Source organism: Lissotriton helveticus, chromosome 9, assembly GCF_964261635.1.
Source record: "Lissotriton helveticus chromosome 9, aLisHel1.1, whole genome shotgun sequence".
NCBI classification, from domain to species: Eukaryota; Metazoa; Chordata; class Amphibia; order Caudata; family Salamandridae; genus Lissotriton; species Lissotriton helveticus.
Genome location: NC_136070.1, coordinates 145,801,023 through 145,824,291, shown reverse-complemented (window position 1 = coordinate 145,824,291; position 23,269 = coordinate 145,801,023). Strand labels below are relative to the sequence as shown.

The 23,269-nt window shown below is 46.3% G+C and overlaps 1 protein-coding gene across 1 annotated transcript in view; it reads right to left on the bottom strand.

The window, feature by feature from the left end:
* LTK (leukocyte receptor tyrosine kinase) overlaps positions 1-23,269 on the bottom strand; it is a 678,246-nt gene that overhangs the window by 281,558 nt on the left and 373,419 nt on the right. Inside the window, exons 3-4 of the mRNA XM_078662014.1 lie at positions 8,223-8,375; positions 2,582-2,801 (exon numbers count right to left, since the gene is read on the bottom strand). Coding sequence (XP_078518140.1) covers positions 2,582-2,801; positions 8,223-8,375 — 373 coding nt within the window. The remainder of the gene's footprint in view (positions 1-2,581; positions 2,802-8,222; positions 8,376-23,269) is intronic.

Genomic DNA, 23,269 nt, shown 5'->3' with positions numbered 1-23,269 from the left:
ACAGTATGGAACCGTACAGCGACCAAGCGTACTCTGAATCTCTGTCTCCTAGCCCGTGTATACACCAGAGCAACTAAGCCTTTTAGCTGAGGTTAGCCTACGCAGACTCACAGATAAACGGGAAACATGATTCCCTGGCACACTCAACCTATAACACTTAACATGTGGGCCCCCCAATAGTCCCCCAGGGGCACCATTGAAAGAACATTGCTGTATGCCCCCTGAGATGTCAGAATAACCTGTAAACCCTGACACGTGTATGTCACTTGAAGGTCATAGAAAATTAGTAGGTGACAATACACATAGGGAGGACCTGCAAATTTAGCCCATGAAGATTCAAGGGTCACAAAGATTTCTCCTGTTCCAGTTCTGCTAGTGAGATGTGCAAAGGTTGCTTCCTGGCAACCAGGTGCAACAGCCACATTGACGCAGTCTGGTATGTGTTAGATTATGCCACAGTCCCACCAAGTTTTCAGAGAAACCAACCTATAGGCTAATCTCTAGCCTACAATCTTTGTCCCATAGATCGTTAATGCTGGCAAAATAATCCTGCACGTATTCATTTCTAGAAATCAGTTACAAGCCCATTTCAAGCCATAAGGAAATATCAACACAGAAAGCGCCTAAGGGTGGAAATGCCACTACCGCACTGTACAGGTTTTTGTGCCTCATAGGGATACTTCTCCTTTGCAATTGGAAATAATATTCAGTAACAGTCATCGTGATTGATATTTCCACTAAGTAATCCATTTTGTGCTGCAATATGCTGACTACACAATTTCCATCAGGTACTACCTAGTGAAAATTATGCGTGTAAAACCCCTGGTCGTGGTTGCTGTTTGCACGGTGCCAGCAATTTGGCCACTGGTTGTGCCAGATTTCAAATTTCGGCACTCAGGAAGAGCACATCTGGCACTGGCATAGAAAAACTTGGCAAACAGTAAACTTGCCTAGAAAAGAGTGCTCGTATTTTCAAGATTGTCATGGTTCGATCATAACGTGCAAGTTTCTAAGCAATCATAATGGGAAAAAGTCTATGCAGAGATAATGCACCTAAAAGCTTTACACGATAAATTGAAATGAAATTAAATGAAATAATAATTTGTAGAGCGCTCTAATAACCAAGGGTGTCTGGGCGCTAGACTCAGTAAGAAGATAGCTGACTGACGAAGCTAAAGAAGGTATTCTAAAACTTTCCAAGCTGAGTGAAATTAAAAAGTTGGCAACGTTGTTAAACTTTGCTGGTTAAAAAAACATACTGCCAATACCCGATCGACAGTGATATATAAACTGTGACCTCCCGTGTTATATGGCTATTATGTGTTGAATATTTTGATTTTGGCTTTCCGGTTTACAATCAACATATACCTGAACTGTTTGTGATATTGTGTCACCATCACCAAACTTTCTCTTCCGTCACGTAACATCTTACACCTCCCCCCCCCTTTTTCTCTGGGCACCATCCATGTGATTTCAATACCTTTGTAAGGTTGTGTTCCCATGAAAATTCTAACTACATGAAAAGTTTATTCCCAATGTGATTAAATAAAATTGGTTCGAATAATTATTGTTCTTTCGCCTTCATTTTGAACTTGTTAAGTATTTTCGTTATTTGTGTTTTTCTCCTCTATGAAAAAGTCGCTAATACACTGGGACCACTTTATCTGCATATCGGTTAAAAAAACATTGCACACTTCTAGCAATTTCTCAATTTTCTGATGTGGGTCAGTCCTCCCTTAGCGACACTCCTCTAGTTTACTTCTTAGATGAATGCCAGAAATGTCACTGTGAGTGAGATGGTCCAGAGACGAGGGATGACACTTAGAAACTGGACTACTGCAGCAGTAACTTATTTAACTCAGATGACCCTGTTATTTCAAACTATTTGCTAACCTGCCAAGTACGACCAGATCACAATCAGTCAATTAGGTTTGTAGCACAGCGTTCCAGCTCCATAAATCTATTCTCGAAATGGCTGTCTTGGAAGAGTGTTGGCCTCTGAAACTCTTAGAGCTGGCAGCCACAATAAGCACTGAGGCCTCTTCCACAGGCAGAACAGAAGAACTGAGGATTCTCTTAAAGGCATAAGAGCCCTTGCTTATGTGTGCACATGTAATATTTAGGCGGAGGGCTCAAGGCCAGAGGGACCCTTGGATTTGGATTCCCTAAATAATTGCGATTTCCTACAAGGAAATCGCAATTTAAGAAATGCAAACCATTCCCTCTTTTACTCATAGGTAGGAATGCAATGGCATTTCCAATTTGCAATTCCCTTTTAGCAATTCCTACTATGCAGGAATCGCTATTGGGAACAATTATTAGATATCCTTTTGCATTTTCTAAATAGCGATTCCGTATAGGAAATGCAAAATACCATTTTCGTACATCTGGCCCTATGTCATTTAAAAGTGTAATATCCTAAATGACAGATACTCTCAGGAGAATTCTCAAGAACTCTGACAGGACGCATTATACAGGATATATTCTATAAATCTAATGTTGGTTCCCTTTGACCGACTATGCAAGAGGACTTTTAAAGGTACTTCTTCGAAAGAGAGAGGTCTTCAGAAATCAGTCTTACCCCTTCATTGCTTCGCTTGTGCTCCTCACAGCTATGCTTGAGGTGGCGTTGGTCTTTGTGCGCAGGACCAGTACAGCGAATGACCCTGGAATGGCCCCTCTTGGTGAATATACATCAATTTCCAGGAGGCAAGACTGAGAGCTCCAGAGCATGACTGGGCTGACCAGGAAAAACTCACATTTCCCTGAGATGTGACTGGTGTTCAGAAGAAGGAGTCCACCTGAAGAGGATAGAGAGGAGAGAATGTCAGAGAGAATCAGAGAGAAAGAGATCTGAAAAGCCAGAAAGTACACCCAAAACTGCAGGGAATTAGATTACAAATCCAAGATTTCTGCCATTGATTTCATTACCAATTTCCATATTACGGGACAATAGCTGTTGGCCTAACTTTTAAACTTGCAGGGTGTGCCCACCTTTCCGAAAATGCATAAAGTAAAGTGAAAAGGTCAGACACCCCAAGAATGCTATCTGTATGTGGTTTTCAAAGCCAAAAGTTTTACTATAATCTGTGACGAAATATTGCAAGCCTACATAGTCGACAGAGCCAGCCTGGCCCTGCCAAGCAATCCCTGGAAGGTTCGACCCAGAAGAAAGTTAGAAGAAATTCTGCCAAATCGTCCGTTTTACATCTTATTTTCACGTCAAAATTTGTCAAGAATTCTTAAAGCCTGCATTTTCTCAAATATACAGTAATTATGTCTACAAATGTCAACTTGTCTTGTTCTGAAAATAGTCGGAATTTCCCATCAAATCAATGTATTTAATTTTAGTAAACACATCTATGACATCTTATACCTCCATCTTATGCCACTCCTTGCTACTGTGTGCATGGAGGCACCATCATATGAAAGTAATTTCCATCATGTGCCTGGATATCCACCATCATATTCCATTACAACTTCTCATATGTCATAAGGACATGCATCCCTCTTCATATTCTTGTCATTACTATGTCTTTCACACTATCATTCACATGTCAGTCAATGTCAATATGTTTCAACATATCTCCCACACAGTAAATGGCAAATTGTATCCAGGTAATCATATCTCGGTTAATGCTGGTGGGCCCAAGTCATATGACAATGAATGGCAAAATGTACATATCTTGCCATCCATTGATCCTCTGAAATGATGTGCCCCAGTTATCGCCCCGTCTATGTTAATCCATGCCACCACATACCCAGGGATCTCCCATATGGCGGTTAATGCCAACATTGAGAAGTACTCCTCGTATACTAGTTTATTCCATGATGTGCCCACAAGGTTATGATCAGCCACTGTGGCCCCCTGATATGCAAGCCAGTGCCATGGAGTGATCCAGATATGCCCAAAATGCTAGTCAAAGGCATGACATTCCCCAGGTATCCCCATATGACAGTCAATGTTATGAGATACCCATCTTATCTCTCCCTATGCCAGTTAACAACAAAATGCACACCAAGTGTCTTCCATATGTGCCGCTGGAATCCTTTGTATGCTAATACATGCAATAAATGGCCAGAGGTACCCTAGGTGACCCCCATATGCAATTCAATACCATGATGTGCTCAAGGTAGTTCCCATAAATCAATCAATGCCATAATGTGTCCTAATTCTCCTCACTCCAACTTCCCCATCCACAAGACCCATCTTACTTCACTGATGGAATGCATCCTGTTTCACTGATCAGCTCTGATCCCAGTACTGGTCGTTTGTGGGGTAAAGGAAATAGAGAGTGGAGATGTCATGACCCACAAGGAGTGGCACCCTGCCCCTGGAGGTGGCAAAGGGGCATCAGCCTGCAGATGAGAGCTCATATAGTCATATAGAGAAGGAGCAATGGGCAGTGGATGGTTCATAACTTCTGTTTGGCCTCCCCCGGACACTCCTCTCTTCCCCTCATTGGAGAGCTGAGCCTGATAGACAGCTCAGCATGCCATTGGTACATATTGACCAATGTACAGGTAAGATAACAGTGCCAGCTTAGCTCTGGTCAGCAGTATAAGAAGTGTGGTGGCTGATAGGGTTGCTACAATATGCCCCACACAATTTAGCGAGACAGAAACCACCTTTCCGAATGCCATGCCATGTTCATACATCTCTGTAGATCCTGTTCACTATGTTCTGAGCCCACTAGCATTGCTCAGCTTCAGGGCCCACAAGGAACTACAGCTCGCAGGGGCAATGATACTACAGCCTAAAGTGGCGACCACACGGAATCCTAGCGAGGACAGGAATGGTGCTTCAGCTGGGTCCCGTCTATTTCTGTGCCCCCGGCTCTCATTAGATGGTTGAGTCTTCCACCTGTCTGTCAAGCTGAGCCATCCAATGGCTGTCCTTGACCTACAAGGACATGGAACATGTGGATAGATGATGTCACCATATTGTGCCCAGTGCATGTAAGGGGAAAGACCCATTACAATGCAGGCATTACAACACAATGCCTTTACAATGCAGCCAATACAACGCAAGTTCCATTAAAACACACATGATTACAATGCATACCATTACAACACATATACCTCATTGACCAGCACCTTCCCTGAGGTAAGCATCCAACGGTGTTTGAATAGTAATTTACGTTGTATTGATACATGCGTTGTAATGTCTTGTGGTGTATTAGCATGCTTTGTAATGGAAGTTGCGTTGTAAAAACCGTGTTGTAAAAGTATGCATTGTAATCGTTTGCGTTGTGATGTCATACATTCGCATGTAAGTGTCAGTAGCTAAGCTGAAGGTTTGAAGTGAATTCACACTAGCAGATTCCTTACTGTGGCAATGGTGCTGACCAGATTGATATGGCTCTACCGCATATGCCCTGCTAGACCACCCACAGCTCTGATGACCATCCCTGGTTTAATTGCAAATACATACATGTATACATATTTTGTGCATTAGAGTTCATAACTTGCACGTGTTGTTATCTGAAAGAGACATAGCTGGTGACCGTCCCTGTGCACTATATCAATCAACTTCCCTGGATGGAAAACGATAAAGAATTGAGCCTCCTGTAATGGCTGCCACTCTCACCCAGTGGTCCAGTTTCTTTGCCTGCTCACACATGCAAGCCGCCCCCCATAACCTCGAGCTGTAAACTTCCTTTCCCTGGGTGATTGCTTCTCTGTGTCTGGCCCTGCTTTGTGTCTGCCCTGTTTTAATTTGCATCAGGTTTAATTAGAGGAAGTTGCAAGTTCCCTGCTGTCCATGAACCATGGTTTATCCGCTGCATCCTGTCACACTCTTTCTCAGGCAGTTCCTCAAGAATTTGTTACTCAATTTACATTCCTTTGCCCTTTCATTAAATCACCTCACGCTCTCAGATGCCGTGAGTTTGCGTTAAAGAAAACTACAAATGAATACATTGAAGTAAGTACATGTGTGCACTACCAGTGTACTATTGGAGGAGGAAAGCCATAGAGCGTGTGTGGAATTCCACCCGTTGTAGATAGAACGGGATGCTTCTGGGTGAATCTATGGATTGTCAAAACAAATAGAGAGTAACCCCTCAAACCAAAGGGACAGGCTTATTTAAACCAAATAAACAATTTCTCCTCTTAGTCAACATTTGGTGATACAATCATTTATATTTCACGAACATTCAAACCCACACCATTCACATGCATAACCCCATAAGGAGAAGTGTGACTCAATGGTTAGAGCAGCAGACCCTGATGCAGAGGTCTGGCCTGGACCAGGGTTCAATTCCTGCCTCCGCGGGTCTTGGGCTCAATTTCCTCGGACCTGATCATTCTCGCCTCGGTGCCTATTCTAAACATGGGTCCCACTCTGCAACTCTGGGCAATAGCTTGCTTAATCTCCACAACGGCCCCAACAGCGCTAGGATGGCTGGCTTCACCTTGGGGGTGCCCAGGAGTGGGCACTTCACAGGGAAAGGCCAGGAAGGGTTCCACAGCGGTATGTGTACAGCGCCTTGAGACCCCTTCGGGGGTGATACGTGCGCTATATAAGCACTACATTTACATTTATACTGAAAGAATATACCAACATTCAATACCAGGGTTTAGAAAAATATGTATGGCTTTAATCCAACATAAGGGCACAGACACCTCTGTCCTTTGAAGGTCCCACCTGAAAGCCATTTCAAGATCTTTACCACAAAAACCATGACAACCTCGGATTCGCTGCGTCCAGTACCTCATTGCTTGCACCAGTGAATAAACTTCACTAGGGGCCTTCAAAGAAGGAAGGTGTTTGTTTCCTCATTTGGGGGAGAGCCATGAAGCAATCTTTCTCTGCCAATGCACCCCAGATCTTGGATACACCTCCCTTCCAGATCAGATATGCCTCCTCTTTCTCCAGCTTCAAGAAGTGCCTCAAAAAACCTTCTCTACAAAAATGAACAACAGAGATCCAATGAGTCACACCCATGATTGTTGCTATATTCATATTATTCTCTTTTATACGCTTTTATACTCTGTTAATGTTCTACTATGTTATGTATTGCCATGTCATCTCCATACAAATGGTTACGCTGCTGTAACACTTCCGTCCTTCCATCTTTATTGTGAAGTTCTCTGTCACCATGGTTGTGAGTCTAACCCCAGCCACATAAATGCAAAGAAAGAATAAGGTATAATAAATACATAATATATCATAGTGTTAGAGGATGGTTCCTTTGGGTTGTGTCGATAAGAGCAGGAGGTCTCTGAGACAATAATGAGACCCAGGCTCCTCATAGTCTGAGTGGTGCTGGCTTTGGTGGCAGGATAAGGGACCAACCTACTGGCATTTTCTCCTGGGGCGCCCATGTAGTGACTTCCATCTCTGAGCCACTGAGGCAAGGGAAAACTCTCCCCCATCTAATAACAAAAACAATCCAGCCATGCTCTTATTTCATCCTGCCTACACTCCTTTGCCCAGGTGTGATGACTCTGTATGTTTTCCGTGTATACCCGAAATTTCAACTTGTGCTGCTTGGTGAGGCCTGGGTGCATTTAGGTACAGAAAACACGGGTTATAGAGAGGAACCTGCAACACACGGTGGGATACCTTCCCTCTGGATGTTGTTGACACTGTGCTAAGCATGTCATAAATGCACGGCTTTTAGGCGCTCGTTCATTCAAAATGTTCCTACAGCTAATACGCCTTTGTACATGAGTGTATATCCGTGTATCACAGGCAGCTGCACAGGACATGGGGCGAATCAGTTCATCTGGACTTCCTCCTTATTGTATTGTATTGTATTGTAATTGCATTTACAAGCGCTTACTACCCCTGACGAGGCGTCGAAGCGCTTTTTCGGCGAGTAGCACGCTACTCTCGGACCCATACAGGATTAGTGTTGAATTAGTATAGTGAAACATGCAAGTACATTTTAAGTGGTGGATAGGTTAGTATAGAGGAGGAAAAAGGTTTGTATTTAAACAGCGCTTGTTGACGCACGCTATTCAGGAAGCCCATATAGGATTAGCGGTGAATTAATATGGTGAAATATGAAGTCATTTCTGTGGTGGATATTTAGTCAGTTATTTGGAGTGAGAAGGATTGTGGAGGGATAACAGGGGAAGAGAGGTTTGCATTCATATAGCACTTGCTACCCCTGATGGGTGTTGAAGCACTTTTCTGGGGAGTAGCACGCCACTCTGGAACCCATAAAGGATTAGTGTTGAAAATTAGTATAGTAAAATATGAAGGTACTTACCGTGGGTGTCTCCAGGTGAAACACTGTCCCCGAAAATCTCGTTCTGCTGCTGTGGTGTTAGAGCGCCCACCATTATCCGTTCCCAATGCGGCGCTGCGTTATCCATCACTGAGGAAACCCAATGGCAGTCTGTCTCAAAATTGCAAGAGTACTCTAAGGACATAAAGAAAAGATAGATTACGTAAGATATGTAATGCATGTATATGGTTGTAATTGGGTACCATAAACAAAACCCATGTGTGCCATGACATGTTAGCAGAATAAAACGATTCAAAATATTAATAATGACCATGTATTGGAAGCACACCGCAAAATGAATGATCTAATAGCTCATTTAATAAAGGAACAAAAATGGCTTACATTAATGGTACTCATTTTATCCATTTCTAGAGGATTGGGGGCTTGGTCAGCTCTGCCAGCATCTACACCTACAAATGACAGTTTCCCTAGAGATCTCTGCAGCAGGTTTTCAATGCAGTGAGATGCTTTACAGGTAGGTAGCTCAGTGAGATGAGCGCTGGACGCTGGTGCTGCCAAGTGACACAATCTGGGATACCAGGCTGTATATGTAACATGGATGTATGACGTTACGACGCGTTCCATTACAACGCGTGCTTTCACAACGCGTCCCTTACAACACAAGTCGTTACCACGACTTGCGTTGGGGGCCCGAATTGAGAATAGTATAATTTACTATTCTAACACCAGTCCCCGTGGACACTAGGGAAGGTGTTGGAATAGTAAATATACTATTCTTAATCCTCTAGCGCCCTCCAGCGCAAGTCGTGGTTACGACTTGCGTTGTAACAGACGCGTTGTGAAAGCCTTGCACAGTAAAATCCGCGTTGTAAAGGATGTTCCCCATGTAACACTAGGGCTCTCACTCCAAAAGGACAGCTCATCAGGGTTACACATATAGCATACATTAGGCACTTTTTCCCTGCAATAATTCCGCCAGATACAATATGGCTGAATTTATTATGGAAGAGAATATAATATTCACAGTGTTTCAGATTAGAATCGGGGTCATCATGTAGAACCACCATATTATCTCTTTTTTATGTTTGAAGGAACAAAAATAAATATCACATAGCTTTTAAGGGCATTAAAAAATAAAACGCCTCTTCCACTCACTTCCATCCAAGATCTTCAAACATAATCCAATTTATAAACGGGAGTCCCTCCACCCCTTGATTGGGGCCCAGATATTCCAGCCCAGCTCTCTCATCTTCCTGCCTCTTCGGGTATATAAGGAGGATTCGATATTGTGAATCCCCAGCAGTCTAGCCAACCACATCTGGAAGGAAGGTGCTACAGTATTTTTCCAACCTGCCGCTAACAATATCCGGAGAACCGCCACACATATAAAAACAAGCATTTACAATGCAATGGTTTCGCCTTTGGAAAAGTTAGAGCTATTGGCATTGTAAATGACAACATTTATATTTATGTGTTTGTTTAGAAAACAGATAAATAAATGGCATTGTCATTTACATTGCCATTAGCTAAATCTCTCGCAAATGTGAGACCTATTGCATTTGCACCCACACATACACACAGAGCGACACACACACACACACACACACACAAAGGCAAACACACACACAGGAGGTGTAAAAAAGAAAAAACAAGACAGCAGGACTCTTTTTTTATCCATCACTCCTGGATCAGGAACAACATTCCTGTATACATGAGAACGTCGCTAAACTGCTCGAATTTAGAAAAGAGTTGACGACTCACCTCTTTAAAGAACACTACATCACAATCCATGCTTAATTTGAGCCGGTGGTTTTCAGTGCTCAGTACCGGAACTTAATAATGAACACCAGTGCTTTTCACGTGCACCAGTTAAGGACACTTCATAAGTTATCTGCCCATAATCACAATATGTTGAGCTGACGACGAGACTCGAACCTGGCTCCCCCGCTCCGAAGTAGGCAGGTCTGGCCGTTACGTGGCATCCTCTCTCCACTTTCATGGCTAGTAGTTGGTTCTGTTTTAGGCGGCGCTAACAGGAGAAATGGGCTGGTGCAAGCTGCCTCCTGACGAGAGCCCTGGCATTTATTTGTTTCCAAATTAAAAACTGATCACAATTCATTCACCGTCCCCACTCCAGGTTCCTCTCACGTCACTCACAGCCTTCATGCTGGTCTTTAGCTATGTAGAGCGCTCTGCAGCCTTTTTTCGGCTGGTTCATAGTGTAAAAACAAGGTATGCATACATCACTCACTGACATGCATTACCTTCATTATTTTTACAGTTATTGTTGCGAAATCGATCAGTTCCATAACAGTAAAGTTAATGACCTCTTAATTGGGACCCATTTCAAATTCCGTTTTCAATTACTGCCAAGTCTTATACGAAGGGACCCGCTCCACTTAAAGCCCTGCAAATCGGAATGTATGCACAGTAACTAGAGTGGACTTAGACAGTCGCTCTACTATTTCTGTTGGGACTGGAAACAAGCAGGGAAAGGGGAAATAAATAGACTCTTCCTTATTTGAAAAGAATTCTATCTTCATAGCCCCTCTGCCTATCAACAGTAGTCAAACAACATTTTTTCCGCGTGCCCCACTTGACATGAGATGAGGACCAGTGGGTATGTTTTTGGCAGCGAAACCAGCAAACCAGGGATAAAATCCCTGTTTTCCAATATGTTCGTAACCGGTGATGCTGATGAAGTACCTATTTCCCCGTGCCCCCGTTTCCATGTCTGCCAAAACCAGAAGCACTTAAAAATGGCTGGAAACCCTTACTTTTAAAAAAACCTTTGAGACATTTTTTGGGGAATTAGGGTTTTATATAGTGGTAAACATGACTTGAAAGTAGCTTTAGGATGAATATTTTACATTTAGACCTGGGGTCACTCCTGCAGAGGGATGACCAGCCAGGCTTCTTTCTACGTGCATAAAGGATACACACAAAGTGATGAGCAGGCCTGAAATAGCCGCTGCTGTGCCCCCTAACTCCTGCTCTGTGTGTCATCATTGCCACCTTGAGGCTGAGACAACAACAAGCTCCCTCGTCACAGCCCTTGGATCCAGGTGTCCCGCGCGCCACTCTCTGAATCACCTCAGGCCCCAATACCCGCTGACGCGTTCATCATCCCACATCAAACACACACGGCCCAGATACAGCACTGACTCGGTCTCACCTGGATTCACATAGACTAAGGAAATGACACACCCTCCCGCGCAGCAGGCGCATGAACCCGCCGAGGTGCCGGAGCGGATGGAATTCCATCGCACGGGGGTAAATGAGGGCGCGGACTCGGCGCCCGTGCAGATGGGGATTAAGTCATTAAGCGTGTTTGGCAGTTTGAGTTGCCGCTGATTACATTAAAGCTGTACCCCGCCTTTCCATCGCCCTCACTAATGTTCCCGCCGGCGGTCTCCTGGGACAGCCTGGCCCTCGTCTATCGGCCCTCGGCGGTGGCGCCTCTAATTGACGGCGGGGGCAAGGAGAGTGGTAGCCTGTGAGACTCCAATAGTAGCGCCCTCGGGGGAGAGTGGTAAAGTGTGTAAAATAGGGCTGGCTGCCATAGGACACAGTGCGCTCATGTGCCGGCTGCTGTCAGCACCAGGATTGGTTTGACAGAGGGGTGGGTGGGATCTACAAGTTAAAAATATATATATTTGATGGGGAACAAGGGCAGAGACTGCCAGGATACTTGTGAAGTATATTAAGAGTTTGCTTTGTGCACGGGCTGCCTGTAAAAGAGGGTGTGAGGGGGTTCGTGCAGTGAACTGCAGCGTTAGACTGCCGGGGCTTCTCTGGACAGAGGAGGGGTGCAAGTGTGCCAGAGGCTGCACCAGGGAGCGAGGGTGGCAGTCTGCCAGGAGATGCTTTTCCTGGGAGGAGGGGGTGGGGGCCGTCAGTGGCTGCTTCCAGGAGAGTTGGAGAAAGTCAGCCTGGCAATTTTAGGGAGGTTTCCGCCAGAGCTTTGAAAATGATGTTTATTTTTCTTGGGGCTGACCTGGGGACAGAGGGGCAAGTCTGCTGTGGAATACTGGAGAGGAAGGAGGGGAAGTCGGTCCTGGAATTCCTTCGGGTGAGGGGAGAAAATGGGGCAGGAGATGCCTTATTAAGTGTGTGGCGCGGGGGGGGTGTGTGGTCTGCGGTGGGCTGCCTAGGGTTGAGCATGGTAGCAGTCTTCCAGTTGCTGCTTTAGGCTGAAAAAGAGAGCAGACTATTTTGTTTTCGTTTTGTAACGCGTCTGGCAAGCGAGGGAACAGCATTGTCTACTCGGTAATATTTTGTATTCCCTCCGGGGATGGTAACGGGTGGATCTGCAGCCCCGAGTCACGCAGATGCGGCGCACTAAAGGAAACCCTGAGGATAATGCATCTCAAAGGCTCATATGTACATCGGAGCATCAATCATACGTAAAGTATAAGCAATAGCACATCAGGCAGACAACAAGTCCACCCTTTACAAAACAAAGGGGGTCAAAGCACAAGGCACATTCCTGAAGGATAATACACGGCAGCATCCCTCGCCGCCCGTTCTCCCGAGCATGAATAATACCCGGACTCGATCAGAGAGGGTATTAATGGATCCAGAGCGGGCAAGATCATGCAGCCCATATAAAGGGGCTGTCCCCCCCAGATCGGATGCATCAAAGAACTGCATGCTGCCGCTGGACCCCGCCCCCAGCGATCCTCGCCTCAACCAGAATGGACCACTGCCTGTGCATTTTACTTCTTTGTGTAGGTATGTATTACCCCTCCTCCTCATTGCATTCCGATGTGACTCTGGCCCCAACCGCTGCTAGGCTTTGCAGTGCCCACGCCATTGCCCTCACTGCCGGTGATACTCGCACAGCTCCTTTACCCTTTAATACTCACAGTTCCTACGCTGCTGTGCCTGGCTCACGGCGGGCCCCAGGGTCCCCGCGCTCTTGTTGAGAACGCCGCTGGCATGGGCTCTGCTGCAGACGGAGTGCAGTCCTCGGAGGTAGCCGGCCATCCTGCAAACAGAGCGGGGCATGGAGCTGAGGCTGCTGCACGGGGAGAGGGACGGTCGATGCAGGCTACTTCCTCCTTCCGGCTCTCTCCTCCTCCTCCTGCGATGACGCGGAAGGGGGCTCGGCCGGCTGGGCAAATCCCAGCGCGGCCCGGGCTTGAAGGCGGGTGCTGCTTCCTCGGCGGGAGGGGGCGGGAGAGGACACGGACGGCGGGAAACGTGCACAGGACAGCGAGGGGGGCGGAAAGGCACACGGAGGGGGCGGGAATGGACAGCGCATCTGAATTCACTTTCAGTGAAAGGGGAGGGAACGGGAAAAAACGTAACTCCGCCCTGGGAAAAAATCTCCGGAACGTCCCCGAATCTGGTCCGGCCTTGATGGACAGATCCGGCACTCAATGGCTAGCCTCCATTTATGGAGCTAGCCAATGAGAGCCGGGGGACGTTCCAGAAGTCCTTATTGTCGACATAGGATTTCACCTGCGCTGAAAAGCTGCGCAGAGCGCAGCCTTCGGCAGGCGAAACCCAACAAAGGCTACCACCATATTATCTCTATTGCAGCAGGTAGATAATGCCCCCTACCGGTTCATTATGTACCTGGTGCTTTAATACTTTACCAAATACAGGAGCTACTCTTAATGAGGCTTTATAGAAAGGAAGCAAACAACAAAAACAACAACCAGTAACTATTGACAACTATTAATATTAAGATTAATAACAATATTGAAATTCATATTGGTATTGATTTTAAAGCTATAATTAATAATAGATTTTGCTAGCAATAACATAACAAAGAAAGATAGGGAAAATAGAGGCAGTGGAGACAGCAGGGAGGAAAGGGAAACAGGAAATGTGAGATACAGAGTCAGAAAGTGTGGAATGGTGGAACTAAGAGACATGAGGTGGAATAGATATTAGGCAGCCTTGGCATTCAACAGCATTGATGGCGGGAAACTAAGAAAAACTTCAGGCCCCAGCATTTCTATTATTTTATTTTTGCATAATAAGCACTGCTGATGGTCGCCTTATGCAGAACAGAGAAAATGAATCGTTTCAGCGAGGTGCAGCTCTGGAGTCGGTATGCTTATGCAGGCAGTGAGATCAGCTTGATGCATTTGAAAGATCCCCCCCCCTATGGTTGATTTTGCTCCCTTCTTGGAGGTCTGAGCACTATCTGGAATCCTGATGAAGTTATTTTTCATAATCAGCGCTAACTTCGCAGACAGAGCGACAGCATCCTGCCCATCAATCCTAATAACATGCCTAGAGTGAGTAATTCAGTTCTCCCAAGCTCACAGCCCCGCCCCGTCTGTGCAGCTCTGGCACCCATACCTCATGTCCAGTCTGATATCTCCTCCCCTTCCCCCAGCAAAATGTTTAGTTGAACAAAGCACCACAAATCAATCTTACCAGGCCCATGTGCATTACCTCCTCATCCGTACTGCTCATGCCAGACTTTCCTTCATGAGGCTCTGTCTCTTACCTGCACAGAAGTCACCTATTATTTCAACCTAAACTTTAAATTGTCCCCTCTGAACGATTATACAGATGAGTGGTCCCAACCAGGCTTTTACCCATCCTCAGCCGCGGCTGGTAGTAGGTGTAACTGCAGGGCGGTGACGTGGGGAGGGGGATGGGCAGGGTGGGGGATAGTAATGTATGGATTACGGACTTTAACAGGTTAGTAAACATATAAATAAATAAAACGAATTTCGTTGTGTGCACTGCATCACCAAATGAGATGCAGTGCACGCAACGAAATTCGTTTTATTTATTTATATGTTTACTTACCTGTTAAAGTCGGTAATCCATACATTACTATCCTCCATCCTGCCCCTCCCCACGTCACCGCCCTGCAGTTACACCTACTCCCGGCCGTGGCTGCCCATCCTGTAACATAAAGAAGGTACTAAACCCTTGTTCTTCTTTGGTTTTAGGGTCGAGGCTGTGAGAGCATGCATCTCGCTGGCGAGCCTACCTATTGCTTACCATTTGTTGGCTTGTGTGGCATTCTTCTTTACACCTTCGATATTCATCATGGCAGGCCTAAAATCATTTATGTTCCTCTCTCTGGAGCAGGGACCAAGTACTGATTGATACAACTTCATCAGTGCCCGTCCGCAGTTCCTGACGTTATTAAGGTACTATTTTTTACTGTTTAACATTTAGTGCCCTGCAAGCAGAAAATATGGACTGGCAAAAAGGTGCCCAGCAGGACAAACAAAACTGCAAAGATCAATTTTCTATAAATGACTTTCTTTTATTTTGCCAATTCTTCTTTTCTCACTTTGCACTTATTTTTTTGTACTCATGGGTGCTATTCTTAAAAGATGAGGATAGTGTTATAACCAATTGACATTGTTTCTTTCTTATATGTAATTTCTGAAATGATGCTCTAACACATAATCGTGCAGTACACCCCAATCCACCCCACACCAATCTGCCCCACTCCGGTCCACCCTACCTCACACCAATCTGCCCTACTCAATCGAATCCACCCCAAAGCAATCCAACCCACTCCACTCCAATCTGTCCTACTGTAATTGGACCCACTTCAATACACCCCACACCAATCCAAAACAATCTGCCCCAGTCGAATCCAAAACAATCTGCCCCACTCCAATCTTCTGTAATCCAATCTGCCCTACTCCAATCTAAAACAATCTGCCCCACTCCAAAATATTCTGCCCCACTCCAGTCCAAAACAATCTGCCCCACTCCAATCAAAAATAATCTGCCCCACGCCAATCTAAAAACGTCTGCCCCACTCCAATCAAAAACAATCTGCCCCACTCCAATCTAAAACAATCCGCCCCACTTCAATCTTCCCCACTCCAAACCAAAATAGTCTGCCCCACTCCAATCTGCCTTACTCTAATCCAAAACAATCTACCCCACTCCAATTCAACTCAATCCAAAATAATCTGCCCCCTCCAATCTGCCCCACTTCAATCTGCCCTACTCCAATCCAAAATAATCTGCCCCACTCCAATCCAAAACAATCAGCCCACACCAATCTGCCCCACTCCAATCCAAAGCAATCTACAACACTCCAACCTGCCCCACTCCAATCTGCCCCACACCAATCCAAAACGATTTGCCCACTTCAATCTGCCTCACTCCAATCCAAAACAATCTGCCTATTCTAATCAACTCCACTCCAATCCATCCCACTCCAATCTTCACCATTCCAATCTATAACAACCCACTCACTCCAATCCTTCCCACTTTAATCCTCCCTACTCCAATCCGCCCCACCCCAATTTACCCCACTCCAATCCAATCCATCCCACACAATCCAATCCACCCTAATCCAGCCCAATCCAATCTACCCTACTCAAATCCAGTCCACCTCACGTCACCCCTATCCAATCCACCCCACTCCCTCTCCAATCCACCCCACTCCAATCCAATCCACCCCACTCCAATCCAAAACAATCTACTCCACTTGAATCTGAACCACACCGATCTGCCCCACTCCAATCCAAAACATTCTGCCCCACTCAACCCAGAGCATTCTGCCCCAATCCAATCTAAAACAATCTCACCCACACCAATCCAAAACAACCGACCCTCCTCCAATCTGCCTCACTCCAATTCAAATCAATCTGCCTCACTCAATTCAAACAAATCTGCCCCAATCCAATCCAAAACAATCTGCCAAACTGCAATCCAAAACAATGTACTTCACTTCAATCCCACTCCAAACCAATATACCCACTCCAATCCAAAACAGTCTGCCTCACTTCAATCTGCCACACACCAATCTGCCGTGCTCCGATCCAAAACAATCTGCCCCACTCAATCTAACACAATCTTCAGAACTCAATCTAAAACAATCTTCCCCATTCCAATCCAAAACAATATGTCCCACTCTGACCCAAAACAATCCACCTCACTCCAATCAGCCCCACTCCAATCGAAAACAGTCTGCCTCACTCCAATCTCCCCCACTCCAATCCAAAACAATCTGCCCAACTCGAACCCAAAACATTGTACTTCACTTCAATCAGCCTCACTCAAATTCAAAACAATCTGCCCGACTCCAATCAGGCACACCCAAATCCCAAACAATCTGCCCCATTCCAACCTACCCCATTTCAATCATCCCCACTCCTGTCCAAAACAATCTGCCCCACTCCAATCTAATCCAATCCAATATGTTCCCTTCAATCCGATCAGTCTGCCCCACTCCAATCTGCCCCACTCGAATCCAAAGCAATCTACCCCACTCCAATCGAAAACAATCGGCCCACACCAATCTGCCGCACTCCAATCCAAAACAATCTGCAACACTAATACAATCCATCCTAATCCAGCCCAATTAAATCTACCCTACTCCAATCCAATCCACTGCACTTCAACCCAATCCAATCCAAACCAAACCACCCAACTCCCTCCATAATCCACCCCACTCCAATCCACCACACTCCAATCCAAAACAATCTGTCCGACACCAATCTGTCCCAATCTAATCCAAAACAATCTGCCCACTCCAATTCAAAACAATCCACCCTACTCCAATCTGCCCCACTCCAATCCAAAACAATCTGCCTCACTCAATACACTCAATACAAACAAATCTGCTATAATCCAATCCACTCCAATCTGCCCCACTCCTCCAAAACAATCTGCCCCACTTTAATCCAAAACAATTGTCCCAGCCCAATCTGCCCCACTCCAATCCAAAACAATCTACTATACTCCAACCTGCCCCACTCCAGTCTGCCCCACTCCCATCCATCCCACTCCAATCAAACAGTCCACCCCAATCTGCCTCACTCCAATCCAAAACAATCTGCCCATTCCAATCAGCCCCACTCCAATCTTCTCCACTCCAATCTAAAACAACCCACACCAATCCACCCTAATCCAGCCCAATCCAATATACCCTACTCCAATCCAATCCACCACACTTCACCCCAATCCAGCCCAATCTAATCCAATCCAATACAATCCACCTCACTCCCTCCCAAACCACCCCACTCCACTCCAATCCAATACAACCCACTCTAATCCAAAACAATCCTCCCACTCTAATCCAAAACAATCCTCCCACTCCAATCCAAAACAATCTGCCCCACTCCAATCCAAAACAATCCACCACACTCCAATCTTCCCCACTCTAATCGAAAACAGTCTGCCCCACTCCATTTTGTACCACTCCAATCCAAAACAATGTTCCCCATTTCAATCCAAAGCAATGTGCCCCAATTCAATCAACCTCACTCCAATCCAAAACAATCGGTCTCACTCTAATCAGCCCCACTCCAATCCAAAATAATCTGCCCCATTCCAATCCGCCCTAGTGAAAAATCCCATACAATCTGGCCCATTCCAATCTGCCCCACTCCAATCCACCCCACTCCCATCCAGTTCACCACCTCACCCCAATCCAATCTACATCACCCAAATTCAATCTACCTCAGCCCAACCCAATCCACCCCTTCAGTCCAATCCACCTCACCCCAATCCAATCCACCCCAATCATGCCAAATCCAATCTACCTCATTCTAATCCACCCCGCTCCACTCCACTTCAATACACCCCACCCACCCTATCCAATCTATACCAATCAAATCCACCCCACACCAGTCCACCCTAATCCAGCCCAATCCAATCTACCCTGCTCCAATCCAATCCATATCACCTCACCCGAATCCAATCCACCCGACTCCCTCCCCAAAACACCCCACTCCAATCCAAAACAATCTGCCCCAATCTAATCTGCCACACACCAATCTGCCCCACTCCAATCCAAAACAATCTGCGCCCCTCAATCTAAAACAATCTGCCCAACTCAATCCAAAACAGTCTGCCCTATTCCAATCCATAACAGTCTGCCCCACTCCAATCTGCCCAACTTCAATCCTAAACAATCTGCCTCACTCCAGTCTGTCCCACTCCAATCCAAAACAATATACTTCACTTCAATCAGCCTCACTCCAATCCAAAACAATCTGCCCCACTCCAATCCAAAACAATCTGACTCACTCCAATATACCCCACTCAACCCAATCCACCTTACTCCAATCCAGTCCATCCCACTGCAGTACAATCTGCTCCACTCCGCTCCACCCCATGCCAATCCAATTTACCCCACACTAATTCAACCCACTCCATTCCACCCTGCTCTATACCACCCCACTCCATTTCACCCTACTCCATTCCACCTCACTCCATTCCACCCCATTCCAATCCACTCACCCGACTCCAATCCACCCCACCCCACTTCAATCCACCACACCCCATGTCAATCCACCCCACCCCACTCCAATCTAATCCACTCCATCCAATCCACCCTACTCCAATCCACCCCACTCTACTCCAACCCATCCCACTGTCCACCCCAATCCAACCCACTCCACCCCATCCCAGTTCAGTCTACCCCACTCAATCCTCTCCATCATGCCCACATTTTAATCTGCCCACCCCACCCCACTTCACTCCAGTCCACTCCACCCCCTCCAGCCCAGTCCAATCCACCCCCTCTACTCCACTCTAATTCACCCCACTCCAAACCACCCTACTCTAATCCAATCCACCCCACCCCAGCGTCAATCTAATCCACCCCGCTCCAAACCACCTCAATCAATACAATACAATACAATACACCTCGCCCCATTTCAATCCACCTCACTCCAGTACAATCTACCCTATCCTGTCCACCCACTCAAATCCCACCACCCGCTCTAGGATTCTCCACACAACTAACTATTAGCCATGCTGAACAGCAGCCACACTAGAGTGCAACAAGGCAAAAACACATTGCCAAAGCCAATAGCTCTTGTATAGGCGAGACTTATTAGCTTTGCCAGTGTTTGTTTTTTCCTGTGTACATGCAAGTGTAGCAGTCACCTATTTTCTGGTGGGATTGTTTTTTCTTTTATTACAAAATTATAATCATATGTATTACCATTTTGCTTGGTGATAAACCTGCTATAATGTCCTTCCTAAGCATTCCAGGGAGTGTTTTTTGTCCAGTGTTGGTGTGAGGGCTGCAGAGTGCTTTAATATTTATTCGGCTGCTGGATGTTCTCTACTGACTTCTCAACTGTCCTTGTGGAAGTTTTATACTCTGCAAACTTTCATTAGGCATTTAGGAGGTACGGGGAAGAGAGTCCTAAAACGCAGGAACACTCACCTGATTCTAGCATGGCGGTGGTCCCGCAAGGCTAGCAACATCCTTTGGGTTGGTTCCTATGTAAAAGGAGAAAGCCGGAAGCTCTCTCCTGTTACTAGGTGCTTGCAGATAACATTAGTAGAATGGAGCCTTGTAAGCATGCTACAAACTGCAACCGTGTTGAAGATGCGTCTTCTGGTTAGGGAGCCACTCATTAGGCTAGAGTGAGTGCAGGAGCAGTTGTCCAATTATGACTTGTTGAAGGATTTAATTAATCAAGGAGTAGAAGCTACTTACAGTTCTTAGAGACAGCTCTGAACAGATAACAATACAAGGATTCTGATAATTCTGAGGAGGAGGATGAACCGATATATGCAGAATGCTGAATTAAGTGAGGCTCTTCAGCACTTATGCAAGAGCTTGGCTTTCCCTTCTGTTTTGTGCAGGAAGATGAGGATGATTTCGTCTTGCAATTTTAAAGGAAGGAGCCAGAGTCCCTTCCTTTGCATAAAACTTTTAAAAATGTATTATCAAAAGTCTAAAAGGACATATAGAAATGCAATGTTCCTAGAGTTATGGCTTACTGCTATCCAATAGTTCACTTTAAGATGATTTCCTGGTGGTGGTTAATGTTGAATCATTTATGGTAGAGTTGGCTTCACAGGGAACACTCATCTTTGATAGGTTTCAGTTTTCCATGCCCCGCCCACTTACATTTTATGCTTATAAGTTAGCAGAGTGTGTCTAACAACTGATATATTCCGTTTATATTCTAATGTTAGTTATTCATTTATGCGTGTGACATTATTACAGTTATTCTTAGCTTAGCCTGTGTGCCACCATTTTGAAGCATTTCCCTTTCTGTGCGAGTTGCATTTGCTCATTCCCCCTCCCCTAGGAATAGGAATATTCCACATGTCAGCAGTTTTAGCCTCTCGGCCCACTGTGACTGAAACTACTAGCGAAACCCCTTATCACGCTGTCCTCATGTGCTGGAGATGCTAAGGCCTGGCTCCGTGTCCTTGGAGTCAGATAAGGGAATGTTGCAATCCCAGGTGCAGATGCCTCCTGTATGAGACCATTGTTCACCATCTCAGGGGTCCAGTACTTTTCCATAATGGGTGTGCCTTATTCTGCTTCTCGTATTATAATGTGTTACTGTAATGATATGAGTCAGTCCTTCTCGGCGCACTCTTAGGGGTGAGGTCGAACAGGGCCCTCTCATATGGGAGTTTGTGGCCTAATAAATCTATTTGTTTATTCTTCTCCACTGTCCGGCTGACTTATTATTGGGTAACTATAGGTGAGTGCGGTAAGTCACTCGGGTGGATTTGAGCCACGCTTATCAGATGGCGCCCGAACAGGAACTCCGCGATTAGGACCTTTCTCACCCGTAAGGAGTTAGCAGAAGGCCGGGGACCCTCTGGTCGGCACGGTGGGCCCGGGTACCCACTTGATGCCGAGCTTGGTTCTCGCAGCGCTGCCCCGCCCTGCTGATCGGAAGTGGTCCCGGTCCATGATCCTACGCCGGAGTCCGGAAGGCGGAACTTTGGAGCTGACCGTGTTGGTCCAGGCAGCCAGAGGTGGAGAATGGTAGAAGTTGGTACCGCGCATAGAAGGTGAGTGGTCCGACTGTTGCTTGGAGGAGCCAGAGTGCTCCGAGGGACCGGTGCGTCTCTGGTGATTGGAGGAGCCGGCGTGCTCCTGGGTCTAGTGTGCTCCGGGGAACTCAGAGTGCAAGTGGCGCTCTGACAGACTTGACGGAGATTGGGTGAACGTTGGTTTGTAGTCATCCGACTGGATAATACTGCAGTCGGCGGGTGGCTTGCTACGGAAGGATCTCGGGGTCCACCCGAACCCCTAGGGTGGTGGTTCGCGGAGATGAGCACCGAGTCCCACGTGGTGTAGCACATGCCGATCTGTAGTGTTGCCCAGGAGACGGATGTGTTCCCCAGTCTCGGAATAGCGGGTGTGCGCTGTTCGGTCTGCGGTAGGATCCAGGTTCCCCAGGACTTGGTCGACGGGCCTTGTCCCATTTTGTAACACGTGTTTTGGTACGGATTTGAGGTAGTGTATATTGAAGTTGTGAGTGTGATCTACCGGTAAGTGAGTAAGTGTGCAAGTGTGAGTTTTTGCGCTAGTGTGTGAGTGTGTGAGAGCAGGATGCCGTGTTTCAGTAAATTACGGTGTTTAGGGTGCTCTGGTGATGTCTTAGACGTTAGATTGGCTGAGAGCCAACCTGCCCCGGTGGAGGGCTCTCCGAATTTCGACATGTACGTCAAGCATGGCTTACCCCCGATTTTGTTTTCTACTCTGTGGCATAAATATACAAAAGATAATGTGGATTTACAGTGGCCTTTGCTTGGCTCTTTTGATGGAGCAAAGTTAGATTATTTACAAGATAGATTGTTTGCTAGGCGCAGCCGCCAGAGTATGTTCGATTCTTTGCGGATGTGGCAGAAGGAGGTACGAGAACGGCAAATGAGGGAAGAGAAGGTGACTCAAAAGAGAGCAGCGCAGACGATGGCGCAGAAGGCCAGGGAACACACTAAGAAAGAGAACGAGCTGCGAATTGAACGCGCAGATAAACGTTTTAGGCTATTGGATAATAAGAGCTATGTAGTGAGAGAAGATGACCAAGATGAGATGGAGGACATTTTGAACACTCGACCCCCTCCCCCATATGCCCCGCAATCCTTGTACCCCGTGTCGGTGGATTTCACCTCCTCGGCGGTAGTTTCAGTTCCCCAAATGGGTGCCCCTCCCTTGTCCGGTGCACCTGCTTCCTCTGTGGCTGAACGAACTTCCCCCTCTGTCACTGCACCCCTGCTCTCTTTCTCCGCGGCAAGCCCAATTGTGCCTGATGTGCTCTTCCCGGTGTTCTCTACTGGTTCCGCTATTCCCACTGTTTCAGCCAGTACTACCCCTCAGAGCGTGCTGCTGACTCCCACTAGAGGAG